Source organism: Mya arenaria, chromosome 3 (genome assembly GCF_026914265.1).
Source record: "Mya arenaria isolate MELC-2E11 chromosome 3, ASM2691426v1".
Lineage (NCBI taxonomy): Eukaryota > Metazoa > Mollusca > Bivalvia > Myida > Myidae > Mya > Mya arenaria.
In genome coordinates this window covers 78,733,874-78,751,256 of record NC_069124.1, presented here as the reverse complement: position 1 = coordinate 78,751,256, position 17,383 = coordinate 78,733,874, and the positions used below count along the sequence as shown (strand labels likewise).

The 17,383-nt window shown below is 36.0% G+C and overlaps 2 protein-coding genes across 2 annotated transcripts in view; one reads left to right on the top strand and one right to left on the bottom strand.

Annotated features, from left to right (window-relative positions):
- LOC128227311 (leucine-rich repeat serine/threonine-protein kinase 1-like) overlaps positions 1-9,942 on the top strand; it is a 70,035-nt gene extending 60,093 nt beyond the window's left edge. Inside the window, exons 28-34 of the mRNA XM_052937716.1 lie at positions 2,899-3,022; positions 4,033-4,133; positions 5,339-5,467; positions 6,435-6,638; positions 6,904-7,086; positions 7,285-7,392; positions 7,750-9,942. Coding sequence (XP_052793676.1) covers positions 2,899-3,022; positions 4,033-4,133; positions 5,339-5,467; positions 6,435-6,638; positions 6,904-7,086; positions 7,285-7,392; positions 7,750-9,015 — 2,115 coding nt within the window. The 3' untranslated portion in view covers positions 9,016-9,942. The remainder of the gene's footprint in view (positions 1-2,898; positions 3,023-4,032; positions 4,134-5,338; positions 5,468-6,434; positions 6,639-6,903; positions 7,087-7,284; positions 7,393-7,749) is intronic.
- Positions 9,943-10,720: 778 nt separating this feature from the next.
- Positions 10,721-15,584, bottom strand: LOC128226791 (uncharacterized). The gene is made up of 2 exons (XM_052936849.1): positions 14,777-15,584; positions 10,721-12,562 (listed from the first exon to the last, which is right to left on the bottom strand). The coding sequence occupies exons 1-2, from the start codon at positions 15,518-15,520 to the stop codon at positions 12,485-12,487; spliced, it is 822 nt and encodes a 273-aa protein (XP_052792809.1). The 5' UTR covers positions 15,521-15,584; the 3' UTR covers positions 10,721-12,484.
- Positions 15,585-17,383: the final 1,799 nt, after the last annotated feature.

The window sequence follows — 17,383 nt, the reverse complement described above, 5'->3', positions numbered from 1 at the left end:
ATGTGTCTACAGGTTACTGATATATGTGAACATCTATCTTCAGGTTACAGATATTTGTGCACATGTGTTGTCAGGTTACTGATATATGTGCACATGTATCTACAGGTTACTGATATATGTGCACATGTATCTACAGGTTACTGCTCTATGTGCACATGTGTTGACATGCTACTGATACATGTGCACATATATTGACAGGTTACTGATATATGTGCACATGTGTTGACAGGTTACTGATATATGTGCACATGTATCTACAGGTTACTGATATATGTGACCAAGTATTGTCAGGTTACTGATATATGTGCACATGTGTTGACAGGTTACTGATATATGTGCACATGTGTTGACATGCTACTGATATATGTGCACATATATTGACAGGTTACTGATATATGTGCACATGTATCTCCAGGTTACTGCTCTATGTGCACATGTATCTACAGGTTACTGCTCTATGTGCACATGTATCTACAGGTTACTGATATATGTGCACATGTATCTCCAGGTTACTGATATATGTGCACATGTATCTCCAGGTTACTGATATATGTGCACATGTATCTCCAGGTTACTGCTCTATGTGCACATGTATCTACAGGTTACTGATATATGTGACCAAGTATTGTCAGGTTACTGATATATGTGCACATGTGTTGACAGGTTACTGATATATGTGCACATGTGTTGACATGCTACTGATATATGTGCACATGTATCTACAGGTTACTGATATATGTGCACATGTATCTCCAGGTTACTGCTCTATGTGCACATGTGTTGACATGCTACTGATATATGTGCACATATATTGACAGGTTACTGATATATGTGCACATGTGTTGACAGGTAACTGATATATGTGCACATGTATCTACAGGTTACTGATATATGTGACCAAGTATTGTCAGGTTACTGATATATGTGCACATGTGTTGACAGGTTACTGATATATGTGCACATGTATCTACAGGTTACTGATATATGTGCACATGTGTTGACAGGTTACTGATATATGTACACATGTGTTGACAGGTTACTGATATATGTGCACATGTGTTGACAGGTTACTGATATATGTGCACATGTGTTGACAGGTTACTGATATATGTGCACATGTGTTGACAGGTTACTGATATATGTGCACATGTATCTTCAGGTTACTGATATATGTGCACATGTGTTGACAGGTTACTGATATATGTGCACATGTGTTGACAGGTTACTGATATATGTGCACATGTGTCTACTGGTTACTGATATATGTGCACATGTGTTGCCAGGTTACTGATATATATGCACATGTGTCTACTGGTTACTGATATATGTGCACATGTATCTACAGGTTACTGATATATGTGCACATGTGTCTACAGGTTACTGATATATGTGCACATGTGTCTACAGGTTACTGATATATGTGCACATGTGTTGACAGGTTACTGATATATATGCACATGTGTCTACTGGTTACTGATATATGTGCACATGTGTTGCCAGGTTACTGATATATGTGCACATATGTTGACAGGTTACTGATATATGTGCACATGTGTTGACAGGTTACTGATATATGTGCACATGTGTTGACAGGTTACTGATATATGTGCACATATGTTGACAGGTTACTGATATATGTGCACATGTGTTGACAGGTTACTGATATATGTGCACATGTGTTGCCAGGTTACTGATATATGTGCACATATGTTGACAGGTTACTGATATATGTGCACATGTGTCTACAGGTTACTGATATATGTGCACATGTGTTGACAGGTTACTGATATATATGCACATGTGTCTACTGGTTACTGATATATGTGCACATGTGTTGCCAGGTTACTGATATATGTGCACATATGTTGACAGGTTACTGATATATGTGCACATGTGTTGACAGGTTACTGATACATCTGCACATGTGTTTACAGGTTACTGATATATGTGCACATGTGTTGACAGGTTACTGATATATGTGCACATGTGTCTACAGGTTACTCATATATGTGCACATGTGTTGTCAGGTTACTGATATATGTGCACATATATTGACAGGTTACTGATATATGTGCACATGTGTTGACAGGTTACTGATACATCTGCACATGTGTTTACAGGTTACTGATATATGTGCACATGTGTTGACAGGTTACTGATATATGTGCACATGTGTCTACAGGTTACTCATATATGTGCACATGTGTTGTCAGGTTACTGATATATGTGCACATATATTGACAGGTTACTGATATATATGCACATGTGTTGACAGTTTACTGATATATGTGCAAAGGTGTTGACAGGTTACTGATATATGTGCACAGGTTTCTACAAATAACTGATATATGTGAACATGTGTGTAGAGATTACTTATACATGTGCAGAGGTGTCTACAAGTTACTGATGTGTGTCTACATGTTACAAAAATGTTTGTACATGTTACAAAAATGTTTGTACATGTGTCTACAGATGACTGATACATGTGCACATATGTCTACAGGTTTCTAATATATGTGCATATGTGTCTACTGGTTATTGGTTTATGTGCACATGTGTTTACTGAGTCTACATGTCATTGATATATGTTCATATGTCACTACAGGTTACTCATATATGTGCACATGTCTCTATAGGTTACTGATATATATGCACATGTGTCTACAGGTTACTGAAACATATGTACGGGTGTCTACAGGTAACTGATATATGTGCACATGTGTCTATAGGTTACTGATAGATGTACACATGCGTCTACAAGGTTCTGATACATATGTCTAAAGGCTACTGTTACATGTGTCTACATGTTACTTAGGTATGTGTTCATGTGTTGGTATAGGTTACAGATACATGTGAACATGCGTCTACAGGTTACTGAGTGTCTTGTTATTTTTGCAGATCAGTAAGGGCCTGGAGTACTTACACAGCCATGGGATCGTGTACAAAGACCTCAAGTCAGATAACATCCTTACCATGTCCCTCAGTCTCAACTCTCCTGTCAATGTCAAACTCTCTGACTATGGTAATGAAATGCATCAGTAACTTCATTAGACTGATTACATTTATTCATTCAAATCATTAGTCAGCACCCAGAAGGCTTCCAGCTATATTTGATATTGTCCAGGTAATTGCTCCAACTTAGGGACCAGTTCATCAATTGCAGAACAATGCTTTCGATATTTTCAACGTTGAGCGATAAAATGAGTACAGTGTGTTTTATAAAAATCTACACTTTAATTGATAATGTCATAAATTATAACAGCCCTGGTTATGTGTTTATTGAAAATTTTGATTTTAAATACCAATTTTTCCACATATAGATGAAGGATACACGGTACTATAACAATATTCTATATGTTTCTCAACCTCCTACGCAGTAATCTCCCGAAAAAGGGAGTTTTGAAAACTTAACATTAAGCTGAATTGTTTGTTTTGAAAATGTCATCCGAAAGAATGAATTCCAGATTATTCCCTCTTAATGTAGTCTTTTTTATCCCCGTTCTATTTACTCATAACAGTAAAGTGTGTTCACAAAAACAAATTCAATTGTAACAATATTATCAACCATTATGTCCTTCGAACGTATGTATACCTAACATGTTATTATTGAAATAAATAACAACTTTTTTTGGTTATCTACATGCATGTTTTTCTTCTAATTTTATTTTTTCTTGTTGTTTATTGTGTTCCTGTCATTATGTCTTAATAGCTCTTTAAATGCTTTTTCCCATACTTTAGGCCACAGTCTTGGGGAAATTCTGTATACATTAAATTAATGCATTTTACAATTTAAATCACTATTAAAATAATCTTAATGCATTTGGCTAGTTAATTCACTATTAAAACAATATTTATACATTTAACAACTTAAATCTCTTTTAAAAAATGATTTATAAGTTAAATCTTTAAACATATTACAATGTTCAAAAAAAGTATTTATTGTATGTACTCAGACGAACAAAAACATGGATATGTAGATGTAGTTTCTTCATTCAATTGTTTAAGTATTATCTCTGTTTGTGTTAATGTCAGGTATATCTCGGTTCAGCTGGGGTGGGCGCAGTGTTGGGCTGGTTGGAACCCTTGGCTATCAGGCACCGGAAATATTGGAGGGTGTTCCATACGATGAGAAGGTCAGTTACTAGTGATGGAATCAAGTCGATTTATAAAACAAAACATGAATAATTCTGTCAAATATATGTAACAATCATTAACAATGACAAACAAACCCTGACTAGTGACCAGGTGAAGCCAGAGTCCCATACACATCACTTTGACCATCTCTGACAAACAAACCTTGACTAGTGACCAAGTGAAGCCAGAGTCCCGGTCACATGACTTTGACCATCTCTGACAAACAAACCCTGACTAGTGACCAGGTGAAGCCAGAGTCCCGGTCACATGACTTTGACCATCTCTGACAAACAAACCCTGACTAGTGACCAAGTGAAGCCAGAGTCCCGGTCACATCACTTTGACCATCTCTGACAAACAAACCCTGACTAGTGACCAGGTGAAGCCAGAGTCCCGGTCACATGACTTTGACCATCTCTGACAAACAAACCCTGACTAGTGACCAGGTGAAGCCAGAGTCCCGGTCACATGACTTTGACCATCTCTGACAAACAAACCCTGACTAGTGACCAGGTGAAGCCAGAGTCCCGGTCACATCACTTTGACCATCTCTGACAAACAAACCCTGACTAGTACCCTGGTGAAGCCAGAGTCCCGGTCACATCACTTTGACCATCTCTGACAAACAAACCCTGACTAGTGACCAGGTGGCGCAAGAGTCCCGGTCACATCACTTTGACCACCTCTGACAAACAACCATGACTAGTGACCAGGTGGAATCAGACTCACGTGTGTCATGTTTATTATCCCGATCTGTATAAGGACTTTAATGGCCAATACATATATACAAAAAACACGGACTGCGCCTGCCATTTGCAGGGGGTCATAAACTATGCCAGTTGAAGGAGAGACTTTTAATGCCTGAAATATTTGTATCTTTAACCTAGACTGGTGAAGATGGTGAATTTCTGCCCTTTTTACAAGAAATATAATGGTAATAGAGAAAGTGTGTGCAGCTGTGCAATTTTCATAATAAATAAACCTTTGATACAAAAGATATCAGCAAATCTTTTTGTATATAAAATATAAAAGAAGACATTTATTGCTTAATTAAGTACAAAATCATTCTTTAATATAACCATTACAGTAATAACATTCATAAAAGCAAGATGCTGTTATTCATTTTGATGATAATGAAATGTATACGACTCGGTTGTGATATGTGATCATTTCTTTAATATCAGGTTTCTTTGTTGTTCTTTAGGTTGACATTTTCTCCCTATCCATGGTGATCTATGAAATCCTGACGGGAAAGAGACCTTTCTCAGAGTATGAGAATCTATCGCAGATCACGAAGGCATTAAAATTAGAAGAGAAGAGACCAAATCTCCAGGTGCATTTTTGAATTGTAGTGATAAATAAAGGCAGTCATGATTAATTCCCTACAGAAATGAATCCTTTACAACACTGTGTCATTTGATTACAAATTCCCCATAGGAATAAATCTTTGAATGCTTTGCTTCTATTGATAACAATGTAATTCAATTTCTGTGATGGTATTAAATTCTTGAGCCCAAACAGCTGTACGAAAATGTTTTTTTACACATTCATCTAGTGATACACACAAAGAGCTTTGTAGTATGCCTCATTGCTTAAGCTCAAACATATCTCTTAAAAAAATGAAATTGTACATTAAAGATAAGACTGGGCCATATCCCTGAAAAACACTTGTTTATTATGCAAGATTAAACTAGTAAATGCAGTGATCCCTGTCAGACACGTTGATGCAGTGATCCCTGTTAGACTGGTTGATGCAGTGATCCCTGTTGGCCTGGTTGATCCCTGTTAGACTGGTTGATGCAGTGATCCTGTTGGACTGGTTGATGCAGTGATCCCTGTTAGACTGGTAGATGCATTGGTCCCTGTTGGACTGGTTGATCCATTGATCCCTGTTAGACTGGCTGATGCAATGATCCCTGTTAGACTGATTGATGCAGTGATCCCTGTTAGACTGGTTGATGCAGTGATCCCTGTTGGCCTGGTTGATCCCTGTTAGACTGGTTGATGCAGTGATCCCTGTTGGACTGGTTGATGCAGTGATCCCTGTTAGACTGGTTGATGCATTGATCCCTGTTGGACTGGTTGATCCATTGATCCCTGTTAGACTGGTTGATGCAGTGATCCCTGTTAGACTGGTTGATGCAGTGATCCCTGTTAGACTGGTTGATACAGTGATCCCTGTTAGACTGGTTGATGCAGTGATCCCTGTTAGACTGGGTGATGCAGTGATCCCTGTTAAGCTGACTGATGCAGTGATCCCTGTTAGACTGGTTGATGCAGTGATCCCTATACTGTTTCAGGACCTGAATGTTCACAGCCGTTTTCCGTGGCTTGAAGGTCTAATGCAGGAGTGTTGGGCTAGGCAGGCCATGTTCCGTCCACCGGCCAGCACCATTGTGTCACGCCGTCGCATGCAATCCACACAGTTTCTTGCACAGACAGCCTGTTTCAGACTCCAGGAGAGGCCCTTTGAAGACCAGTGTGTTATTGGTGCCTCTATAAAGGTTATCCACTTTCACAGTTTTAGATGTTCATGCTCTGTTGTGGCAATAATATGGGTGAAAAGTAACTAGAAATCATTTTCAATAATTATGAGTACAAATGAGCTTAAACTTGAAACCACGGAATATTTTGGACAATAACAACAGACAAGCATTGGCTTCTGCTCTGTGGCACTCTAGTCTACAATTAGAATAATTTATTTAACAAAAGCATGTATGTATTCTCTCTTGTAGATGAACAAAAGCATGTAAGTATTTTCTCTTGTAGATGAGTCAGAATGGGCGTCAGTTTATCTGGGTGTGGGAGGGCGGGGATAGTGAAGATAACCCCCGGACCCTGAGTGTGCTGGACCCAGGGTGGGGCAGCGTGTCTGTGGAAAGAAATGTCTACCCCGGACCCCGTGCCCGCTGTATGACTAAGGTTGGGACACACATCTGGGTCGGAAATCTGGTGAGTTTATTTGTAAGCTACAGTAAATTAATACATTTGGTAACTGAGTATTTACATACCCTGTTTTAGCTAAACTTTGAACAAGGGTGTATAAGCATAATTTATCTTTATCTCTAGAGTAACTGTTTTTATAATATGAGTGTAATAATAATGTAAAATATCTGTTTTCTGGTATTATGACTGATTTTTACACGACAGGGGAGTGAGATTGAGGTGTTTGATGCTCAGATGGGTGACATGGAACCTAAAGGAGTTTTTAAACTGGACGGAGTTCCAATTCAAATGTTGGCTCACTTGGAGGGAGAGGTATTAATCTGTTTGTATTCAAATAAGCATTTCAAACAGTATTCATTTGAAATAAATTGATTCTGCAAAATAAACAGCCAGTAATTGGAAAATTTGTACTTGCACAATAAATAAATCTGTAAATAACAGATCAATTATTGTAAATATTCTTGCGTTAGTGAAAGTTTGTGGAGTGATTGTAAATAATTTTTGCTGACAAATCCAGATAGGAGAAATCTGTTAGTTAGAGTCTTAGATGCCAATCGTTTAATGAGATTCTCTATGGAATTGTTTGTATGATTTTATAATCACTTATTATATGAATATTAACTGCACTTATCTTCAGTTTTGTGACATGCACTTATGTTTGCCTTTTAGAACAAATATGCTGTCTATGTGGCAATGGACAACGGAGTTGTGTTTGAGTTTAAGAACAGCTCCCAGAACTCCCATAGGCAGGTTGGGGGCGTGTCCAAGCACATCAGCGGCTATTCTGCACCCTCCACCCTCACACTGCGTTCCCATACTATCCACAGTATGGCCATGTGTGAGGCTCATAAGGAACTGTGGGTCAGTAATGGATGCTACATTGACATAATTGACTGTGTGCACTTTAAAGTGAATACTGATGAACGTATTAGCTTGCCAGTTCTCCTTGGCTTATGTGAAGTACCAAAGTACCTGCTTGTCAGCCAAATTGTGTGCAATGATGTGCTGACATTTTGTCTTCTGGGTTCTTCCCCATTTGTGTTGGTTTTTCAGGCACAGAATCATAAGTGTTTTGCCTACTTCTCTTTTGAAAATAATTCATTATATGGAAAGCAAGTAGATGTACTCAAAAACTTTTCGGTTGAGGAGCACCTGGCTTACAAAGGTGTAACTGCTTATGAAACCTCAAACAGAGGCTCGTCAATCGGTGAAGAATCATCTGATGAAGAGATGGAGGTGAAAAAAATTGGTCAACTAAAAGTGAGGCAATCTGCATTTAGGGTTCGACTACCATCTGAGCCCCCTCTTGTTCCCCGGAGGCCGCCTAAGGCTGAGGATAGCGTTACAGGCGACCTAGCACCTCCTGTGCCTCCCCGGCCATTCCCCACCAAGTCACCCTCCAAAGTGGATGATCAAAAGAAGCCAAGGCCACCACCAAGAGGGCCTCATACAGTCACCACCATGCCAGGATTTCCAACCCGCAAACTGAAAGCCTTGTCATCCGTGTCATTACCTTCATTTCCTTCAAGCGAAGCATGTGATATGACAGTTACATCCATTGCCGTTGTAAAAAACTCCCTATGGGTGGGGAGAAACATTGGAGATATTTGTATTGTAGATATTGAGAAGGAAAGATCTCCATCAGTTTTACCTTCCGTGTTTGGCCAGGTTGTGGCTGTAATGTATGACCAAAATAAACTGCAAAGGTCTGACCTACAGGTGGATCATGTGGGTCTTCTGTCCCTGGAGAACAATGTGGTGTCTACCTACAGACTATGTGATGGTTTAGGTTTCAACGAGATGGAGATTGCAGCTTGGGAGAATTATGATGTTCATGATGTTAGCCGGATTGAATCATTCTGGGGAAGTATTGCACAAATGGAAAAAGACATGATCAGTAAAAATGGATCAGAAGTACATGTTGGAGAGTTCTAAATGTGTTGTTATCCAGGTTAGATTGAAAATTTTAGGCCGTGGAACCAAGATATCTTAGTTGTTTACCTATGTGATAAATGTCCTTACAATGTTTTTGTCGATAGCAGTTTACGCCACAAACGAGGTTATGCCTGGAAACTTATGATCTTAAGCCTTATGATCTTTATTGAAACTGTAGAATAGAAATGATTTGAATGAATTTTGAAGAGAGTCACATAGTGATAATTTGAGAATTAAAGTTAAATGAATCAAGGACTTTCTTGAGCATATGAGGATAATGTGATTCAGTGTTCTCAGGCTGGAAAAGTAGATTGCTTATCAAGATAAGACTACTATTGCTTGAGTCATAGAACCCTGACCAGTGGCAATTAAGATTTTCATGGCATTTATTAACATTTTATAAGCTTTTTTTATCAGCTTTGATATTGATTCAGTGTAAACAAATAAATGGAAATAATAGAGCACTCTTATTACTTGGAAGTCTTTGCATTTATATTTTGTAATCCTAGTTGTAACCCCAGTGAAATAACTCAAAAACTGCATATAGAATTAGATGATGGTACTGTGTTATATATACTGTCTTATTGCTCTAGGATGACAAAATTTGTTGTTTCCAGACTTCAAAACTTGATTTTGTTTACCAGGTTTTTACAAAGTGTCCTCTGTGCACAAACATAGCAAACTATGGACAACTTATAAACGTTTTATAAAATTGGTTGCAGATTACTTGGCTCACACTTACAAGTTTCAAAATTGATATGTCATATCTTTCCTACAACCAAGCATCTTATACAATAGAAATGGTGCTCATTTATAACTCTTCAGTAATCTGAACTTTTTTCAATGATTCTACTATGTCTTTATGTGCATTATTTTTGTTTTACTATTACTGCAATAACAGTGCAATTAAATTGTTTTGTAAACCAACTGTTTTTGTTTCAGTGTTTTTGTTCCATTTTCCAATCCTCTACCTTTGGAGCCACTTTGAAATTAATATTATACCCAGATAAAAGCATTGCTGTTCAAGTATTCTCATTTGTATGACTTATTATGCCCAAAGTGTACCAGTAGTTGCCGCTTGTTTGTCAGTATGTTCCCATATCATAGCCACTTCATTAACTGGAAGGATTGTCAAATACTGAAGCTGGACACATTTTTCATTTTTGTTGACCCGCATACCTTCAAGGGCAAAGCAGCATATGGGGGTCATGGGTCATGGGTCAAGTAGCCATTAAGGATATACATTCCTTCTGGATATAAATTTCTTCTTGATGTACATTCCTACTTGTGCCAGCTCTTTAACTCCTCAGATTTCAAAACTGGGCAGAAGACCCTTGGGATCAACAGTCAGATAGTCCTCCTTTAGTCTGTTTGACTGTTGGACATATGTTTCCACTGAAGGCCTTTGGTTAAACCTAACATTTTTAACAATATTACTATAGTTTACTGTGTGGCAGACTGAAGAAAAGTATTTTTAACTTTATGCATGTTTTTCTTCTTATACTTAATTTAAATAACCTTCTTGGAGCACACATTGTTTTCAACAATAGCCTTTTCACTTTTTTCAATGAATTGCAATTCAGAATATATTGTAGCTGCAAGGACATCGTCTAAAAATGCTACAAATGTCATAGTAGTTAACTGATTAAAAGGGTGTTTCCTCTTTGATAAGCAATATTTTAATGAATAAGAAATAATAGCAATGTGAACTTGTAAACTTTAATGAAATTTAGATGAATGAACACAATGTCAGAATACATCTGATAATTATACAATATTCTTAAAGAAACAAGTATTTGTTGCCAGGCAATAGCTGCAAATTCAGTATTACTTTAGCAGTTAATATAAATGACTTCATTGTTCCAACATAATACATCCAACAAAAACCTAAAACAAACCCAAGTTTACAACACTATCATATTTCAATAAGATGGAATACTTTGAATCTAATACTGACCTATTAACTCAATAATACAATTGTTTTGCAATGTAACACTTGAACTAAACAATACTGACTCATAGATTTGTAGTTATTTATGCAACATTATACCAAAGTATACTTGCAGTTTTTGAATATATATTTTTACAATGAAGTACACATTGACACTTTCTTTCATTAGTAAAACTACCATTTCATTTTGTTGTATACTAAAATTAATATTTTGTTGTACTAAAATTAATAAAAGTGAAAGTTCAATAGAATATAAAGTTTAACAAAGCACGAAACAGTTAGCACATTCCTAAATTATTCCAATGATGTTTCGTAGTGAACTGATAAATGGCACAATACATACAATGGTTTGTTTTATTATGATAAACATGTATGGGTGACAGTGCTCCAGCCAGGACCTAAAAAAGACAGGGTGCTAAGTCAGAAATTTTAAAGCTCAATTCATATTGTGTATGTGTTGTAACTACGTTCAATACTAATAGTTTGTTATGGATACCTTAGCTCAAGTGTCTAAAATATGTATATTTATTATTTTTATACCTATTTCTGAATATTGACTCAACAATAAGTCCAATAAATGTCAAATATTGTTCATAATCATCAAAGGCAGCTCTGTCAAACAAAAGAGCACAGCAGGGCATAGTAAAGAGGCAGCAGGGCGCCAGAAAAGAGCAGCAGGGCACTCCCCCGTGCTATTTAGGCCTAGCTGGAGCACAGCTTGAAATTGATGCCAGGACCTAACATATGTACATGTTCCTACATAGCAAAGAGATGAATTGTAAAATGAATACTGCACCTTCATTTGAAAGATATCTCAAGACACTGAGATCAGATCTGCCTCATGAATATCAAAGAAAGGCAGAGGCATCTATCATTTTACTACTGTTGCAAATGAACTTAGCAATTTAAGGTTCTGCATTATATGATAGTGGCTTTTGCTTCGCTCAAAACTACCTAGTGAATTTTGAAACGAGTGCACATCTATTATCTTTACATGGACTTCACACATCCAAGAAACATTGACTACCGCCTTCAGCAATTTAGTGTATTCTGTTACATATCACATGGAATTTACTCTGCCTGAAAACTGACTGCCTGAAGCCGCCTTTTAGGCGGTACAAATTGACTATTCAGTGCAAAATGGCATTGTGAACATGGTAATTGCCGAGCATGTTTCACTAAGTTATTTGCAAACAATAGTATAGCATATGTACAATATAATGAACATAAACAATATTTACTTGTGTCAAATCTTAGTATAAGTATCATATCACAGCCTTGCACAAAAAACTAATGACTGTTTTCTAAATTATCTTACAACATTATCATAGAATACTAAGAATATTTTAATATGATATAGCACACATAATAAATATCAAATTTTTTCAGTAGCAAATCTCTTACAAACAAGTGCTTTTGGTTCTGCAATAAAAAATATAACAAAAGCAAGAGTACCAAAATTTAAAACAGACGCAAACTTGATTTAAAAGGTGTTCCTTATTTAAGCATTTGATTGGTCTATGAGTAATTAAAGCGGTCATTCCACTCGGCCTTTGGCTCCGTTGCCTTCCTCCGCCTTGTAGGTGACCCCATCTCCTGAAACAGGATAAGACAAGTTGTGGTATAGTATTCCTGTTTTGCTAAAGATATTTGTATTTCAAGTATTTACATGATCTTTTACAATTATTTAAAATGAACATTGTTTTAATAGCGTTTATGATTTTTGGCCAACATTGTAATATCAGACCCTTCTCTACAGTAAACAATTTGTTGTCTGAATACTGCTTTAGAATCAATGTACATAGACTGTTGTTATGATGTGCACATAACATTATTTACTTTTAAAAGCATGTTTGTAATGTTTTACTTGTAACTAATATTTTAATTAGAAGCTGTATCATCCAAAAACATAAAAGCTGAAACTTAATCTTAACTATCATCAAACAATAGCCAGAATGATATGCAGTCTGTTCAAAATGCACAAGTTGAGGCTTGTATAATAAGAAAAGTATATTACATTTAATATACAACTGTTACAAAAGGTCATTAGATTTTATCTTCAAGCCTTGTAATTCAATTATTCTTCAGGCCCAAATGCATTAAAAATCATCTCACACAGATAGAACATGAAGAATACAAATACGACAACATTTATAAGCAATATTATTATAAACGATATTGTTCAAAACTAATAGTTTGCCTTCAAATTCCAACACATTTAATTAACTATTGTACAATGTTGGCAACACATTTCTTTCCTTTTTATAATGAATCAGTTTGATTATTAATTCAGTATGTTAATGATTTGGCTCTTTGATTATTTCCAATAATAGATAATTCTGATTTTTTGTCTGATTTTCAAACCTTACCATTATGTTTCATCTGAAAACAAAAAGCCTATATTCATTTTCAAATGCTTGCAACAAATGTATTACACAGTCATACATGTATTATGTTGATTGTTGAAGCTTATGACAAGATGTGACAACTTAACTTCATACTTTATGGCGGCATACAAAGTCATACTTTATCAAATTGGCATCGGGGAAAGAGAGCATATTTTAGAATAGAATTTAAAGCTGTTGAAAAAAACTGAGATAAGCAAATATTGACTGCAATCACTTCTACACAGTGTTCTAAACATCTTTCATCTGTGATCATCAAACACTTACAAGTAATAGATAAAGTATTAAAACTGCAATAACTGTTGAAACCATTCTGCACACTGCAACAACCAACCATACATATCGTATGATATCTAATGACTAAAATCTGCAATAAAACATCAAAAGATGTTGACTTGTTAATAGATGTTGACTTGTTTTAAATCTAATTTCAAGGCATCTACATCTACAATGTGTACATGTACATAAAGCTTTATTTTATTCATTATTGTACATGTACATGTGTACTGCATATTGTGAAACAAATGCTTACTTTTTCCACACTGAAATTTCAGGAGAAAAATTAGCACAAAATTAATAACATATGATAAATAACTAAAATGAAATGCACAAACACAACTAAGATTAACCAATACAATACCCTAGGATTCAAGACCAATTGGTTGATATAAATGGTATTTTTCAAGATTTGCAAATCTGCATGAAAAGTACTTAATTAACCGCACAGTCAAGGACTGCCATGTTTGTCCTCAGAGTACCTAAATATGGAACATTTTTAACTTATTATTTATTTTTGTTCCTTCTAAATAATTGCTTCATGTTTTGTTTTACTAAGTCATTCCCCCTCGTGCCATGCCTTTACATCTGAGCATGAAAAACTTTGAATGATAGAAGCACTTGAAATACTTTCCGGAGTATCGTGTTCTTTGGAACTTTTATCTAAGGCAAGCGTCTTTATTGATTAAAATCGTAAATAAACCGATCGCGATCGAAAAAACGCTTATATAACTGGTTTTCCATATATAGGTACTGTTCCAATTTCAGTTCTCACCCAGTACTGTTGGAATATTTAAGCTATATACCTAACTTGGTAATATCACGTGATAACATATCGACTAGCCAATCACGCATAAAAATGAATTCTATTAGGTAGACATACCTAGTAATCTTTATTAATGAAAAATACAAAAAAACTGTGATTTTTTTTTTTAATTGTAAGTGGTACGTGGTACTTCAATTAGTCAGTTTCAATGCATTGTACACATTGATACCAAGTTTATGTCAGTTTTAGACAATTTTCCTCTTTTTTTCGCTTTTTCATTATACAGTGTATAACCCCTTTAAAAAAATGTTTTATATCTATTTACGTCTGCTTCGTAAAACATCCATTTGCCATTGTTTATACCTTTTTTGGTGGCTTTGATGATCTTGATCTTGGAGCCACATCATGAACCATTTGTCTGTCAGGAACTTGGGTTTGGGATCTTCTTAACTTCATTGTATACACACTGGTTTCTCCTGGTATTGGAGGCAGAATTTTCCTTGACCCAAATGAGGAGCCAACCCTAGAACCAGATGACGACGAAGCTGCTGAACTACCCTGGCTAGGTTTATTTTTGGGTTTTGGTTTTTGGGATTTGGTTTTCCCAGAAGCTGATTGATCTGCGTCCTGTCGTCTCAACATTTCTTTCAATTTTCTGTTCATACTATAAGCTTCTTGCAAAAGATTTTCAGTATCTTCTTCTGTCAGATCACAGTTTTCAAGCATATGTATAACACTGTCTGGATTTGAAAGGTCCAGCTGACCCTCATATACTTCATTAACATTCATTGTATCGCCATCAGATTGTGATATTGAAGGTTTCCTTTTATCTGTACCTGAGCTTAATGTTGTATCTTGTTCTGATTGTAGTTTCACTTCATCAGTTACTGGCAAGTTTTCCCTATCCGTGTTATGTCTTATTGAACCATTCACCAAATCAGTCTCCCGACTGTATCTATTGTCTTCTTGTGTATTTCTGGCACTATCGCCAGTTTCGTGGGTATTTTTGCTACTTTCCGCGTATCCATTTTGTTGTGTTTTTCTATCAGCAGCAGCAAGAATATCAGAAATACTTTCGTCTTTTTTCGGAGTGCCTCCTTTTTCCATATTTGAAACAGTTTGTATAAGTTTCTAGGCATTAGTTTGACACATATTTTTACCAAAGCGTCATTCGAAACGGAAGTAGTAACAACCAGGGGAAACTACTCTAGTAGACTTGTGACTGGTTTAAAGCGCGACACACAACACATAATACAACGGTAGTGACTGGCTGGGCTTCCCAAAACTTCAAAATGCTATGTATTTTACATATTTAGGTGTTTAAACTCTTCTACTGGTACCAAACTCCGTTTTCCGTGATTGTCCGTCGTCCGTCTGTCATCAACATTTTCCTCCTAAACAAATTGAACAATTTCAACCAAACTTCACAGGAATGTTCCTTGGTGGTTCTCTTTGAGATTCCTCCAATAAAAGTGGTTATATTGTATTATTTTATTGTTTTACAATAATGACCAAATTTAGTCAGAATGTATAAGGGTATTATATTTTGGACTAAGTACTTCGATAACCAGCCATACCGTACTTGTCACTCGAGAGTTATCGCCCTTTAATTATAGAAATATCCTTAAACAGGTCTTGTCCGATCAATTTATTTAAATGCCTTTGTCCAATCATCACCAAATTTGGTTAGAATGTACATGTATAATACAGCATCTATGGGAAAAATACCTCGGACGATTTTGGTAAGTAGCCAAGTCGCAGTAGTCACCCGAGAGTTATTGAGCTTTAATTTTAGAAATGTGTTTATATATTCAGGTGAGCGATATAAGGCCATACTGGTTTTCTTATGTACATACATATTAATTTAATCTTAATAATGATGCTGGAAAATAAAGGCTGCCGTACATTTCAACCCCTTATAAAAAGTGAAAACATTTCAGCCCCGCAACACTTAGATCCCTCCATTGAAGACATTTAATCCCTTACTGATTTAGTCATTTGAACCTGTCTATATAAAAAATGTCAACCCCGGTACTGTATCTTTTCAGCCCCTTCATGCGATCGTGAAAAATGTAAATAACCTTTGACCTTTTACATTCGTTGCACGTTCGTACTAAATACCCACTTAGTTTCGGTGAAACCAAATCAATTGTAGTTACATGTACTTCTCTTTGATCAAAACTGAGTACCTCACTTTTGAACCAGTAAATTATGTCTTAATAATATTTTGATCTTGAAATTAAATAAAGTGCATATGTTTCAATAAAGATTTTTCTGGAAATGCAAAAGACTTACCGTTCATTACGGAAATGGCAATACAATTTTTCAGATGTTTTGTTTAAGCCGAACAAGTACATTATACATGTATCATCTATTTAATATCTTTTCAAACTGTCTGACGTTGCAATACGAACTTTCCTGAAATTCCACGAAACAATGAACTGATAAATTTAAATACCCCACCTCACGTCAAATAGAGCGTGGTGGTCTACAAGCGAATAAGACTGATCTCTGACAGTGAGGTTGATTTAATGTCCATGTATTATGAAACCATGTTTCGTTGAGACAAACTCTGAACAAATGTTTTTAATCCAATGTTAATGTACATTTGTATTGTTACTTTTTCGATCTTTCAAATATTCATTTCGAATGTTTTAATGGCGACCATTTGGCCAATGTATTCATGCACTGTTCAATTTAAAACGAATTCGTGCAATAACTGTTTTATTGGACACATAAATATAATAATAAAAAATAGTGATGAATGTTTATAAAATGTTTGCACTGCATAACAAGAAAATAATAATAAAAAAACGTGAAAATATATATTGGAGATCTATTTCTCCACAAGCCGGTGTTGGAACGACAGCCTACGTCATCGGCAATCAAAACTGCGCGCGAAGGGTGTCCCACGGGTGGCCGGGTACAGAAGGGGTCTTTAAAAAAGGGATTATTTAGAAAAATAAATTA

Coding starts and splice junctions, on each gene's coding strand:
- LOC128226791 (XM_052936849.1), bottom strand. CDS start 15,520: ATGGAAAAAGGAGGCACTCCGAAAAAAGACGAAAGTATTTCTGATATT. Junction 12,563..14,776: donor CATCAAAGCCACCAAAAAAG/GTATAAACAATG, acceptor ATCCTGTTTCAG/GAGATGGGGTCACCTACAAG.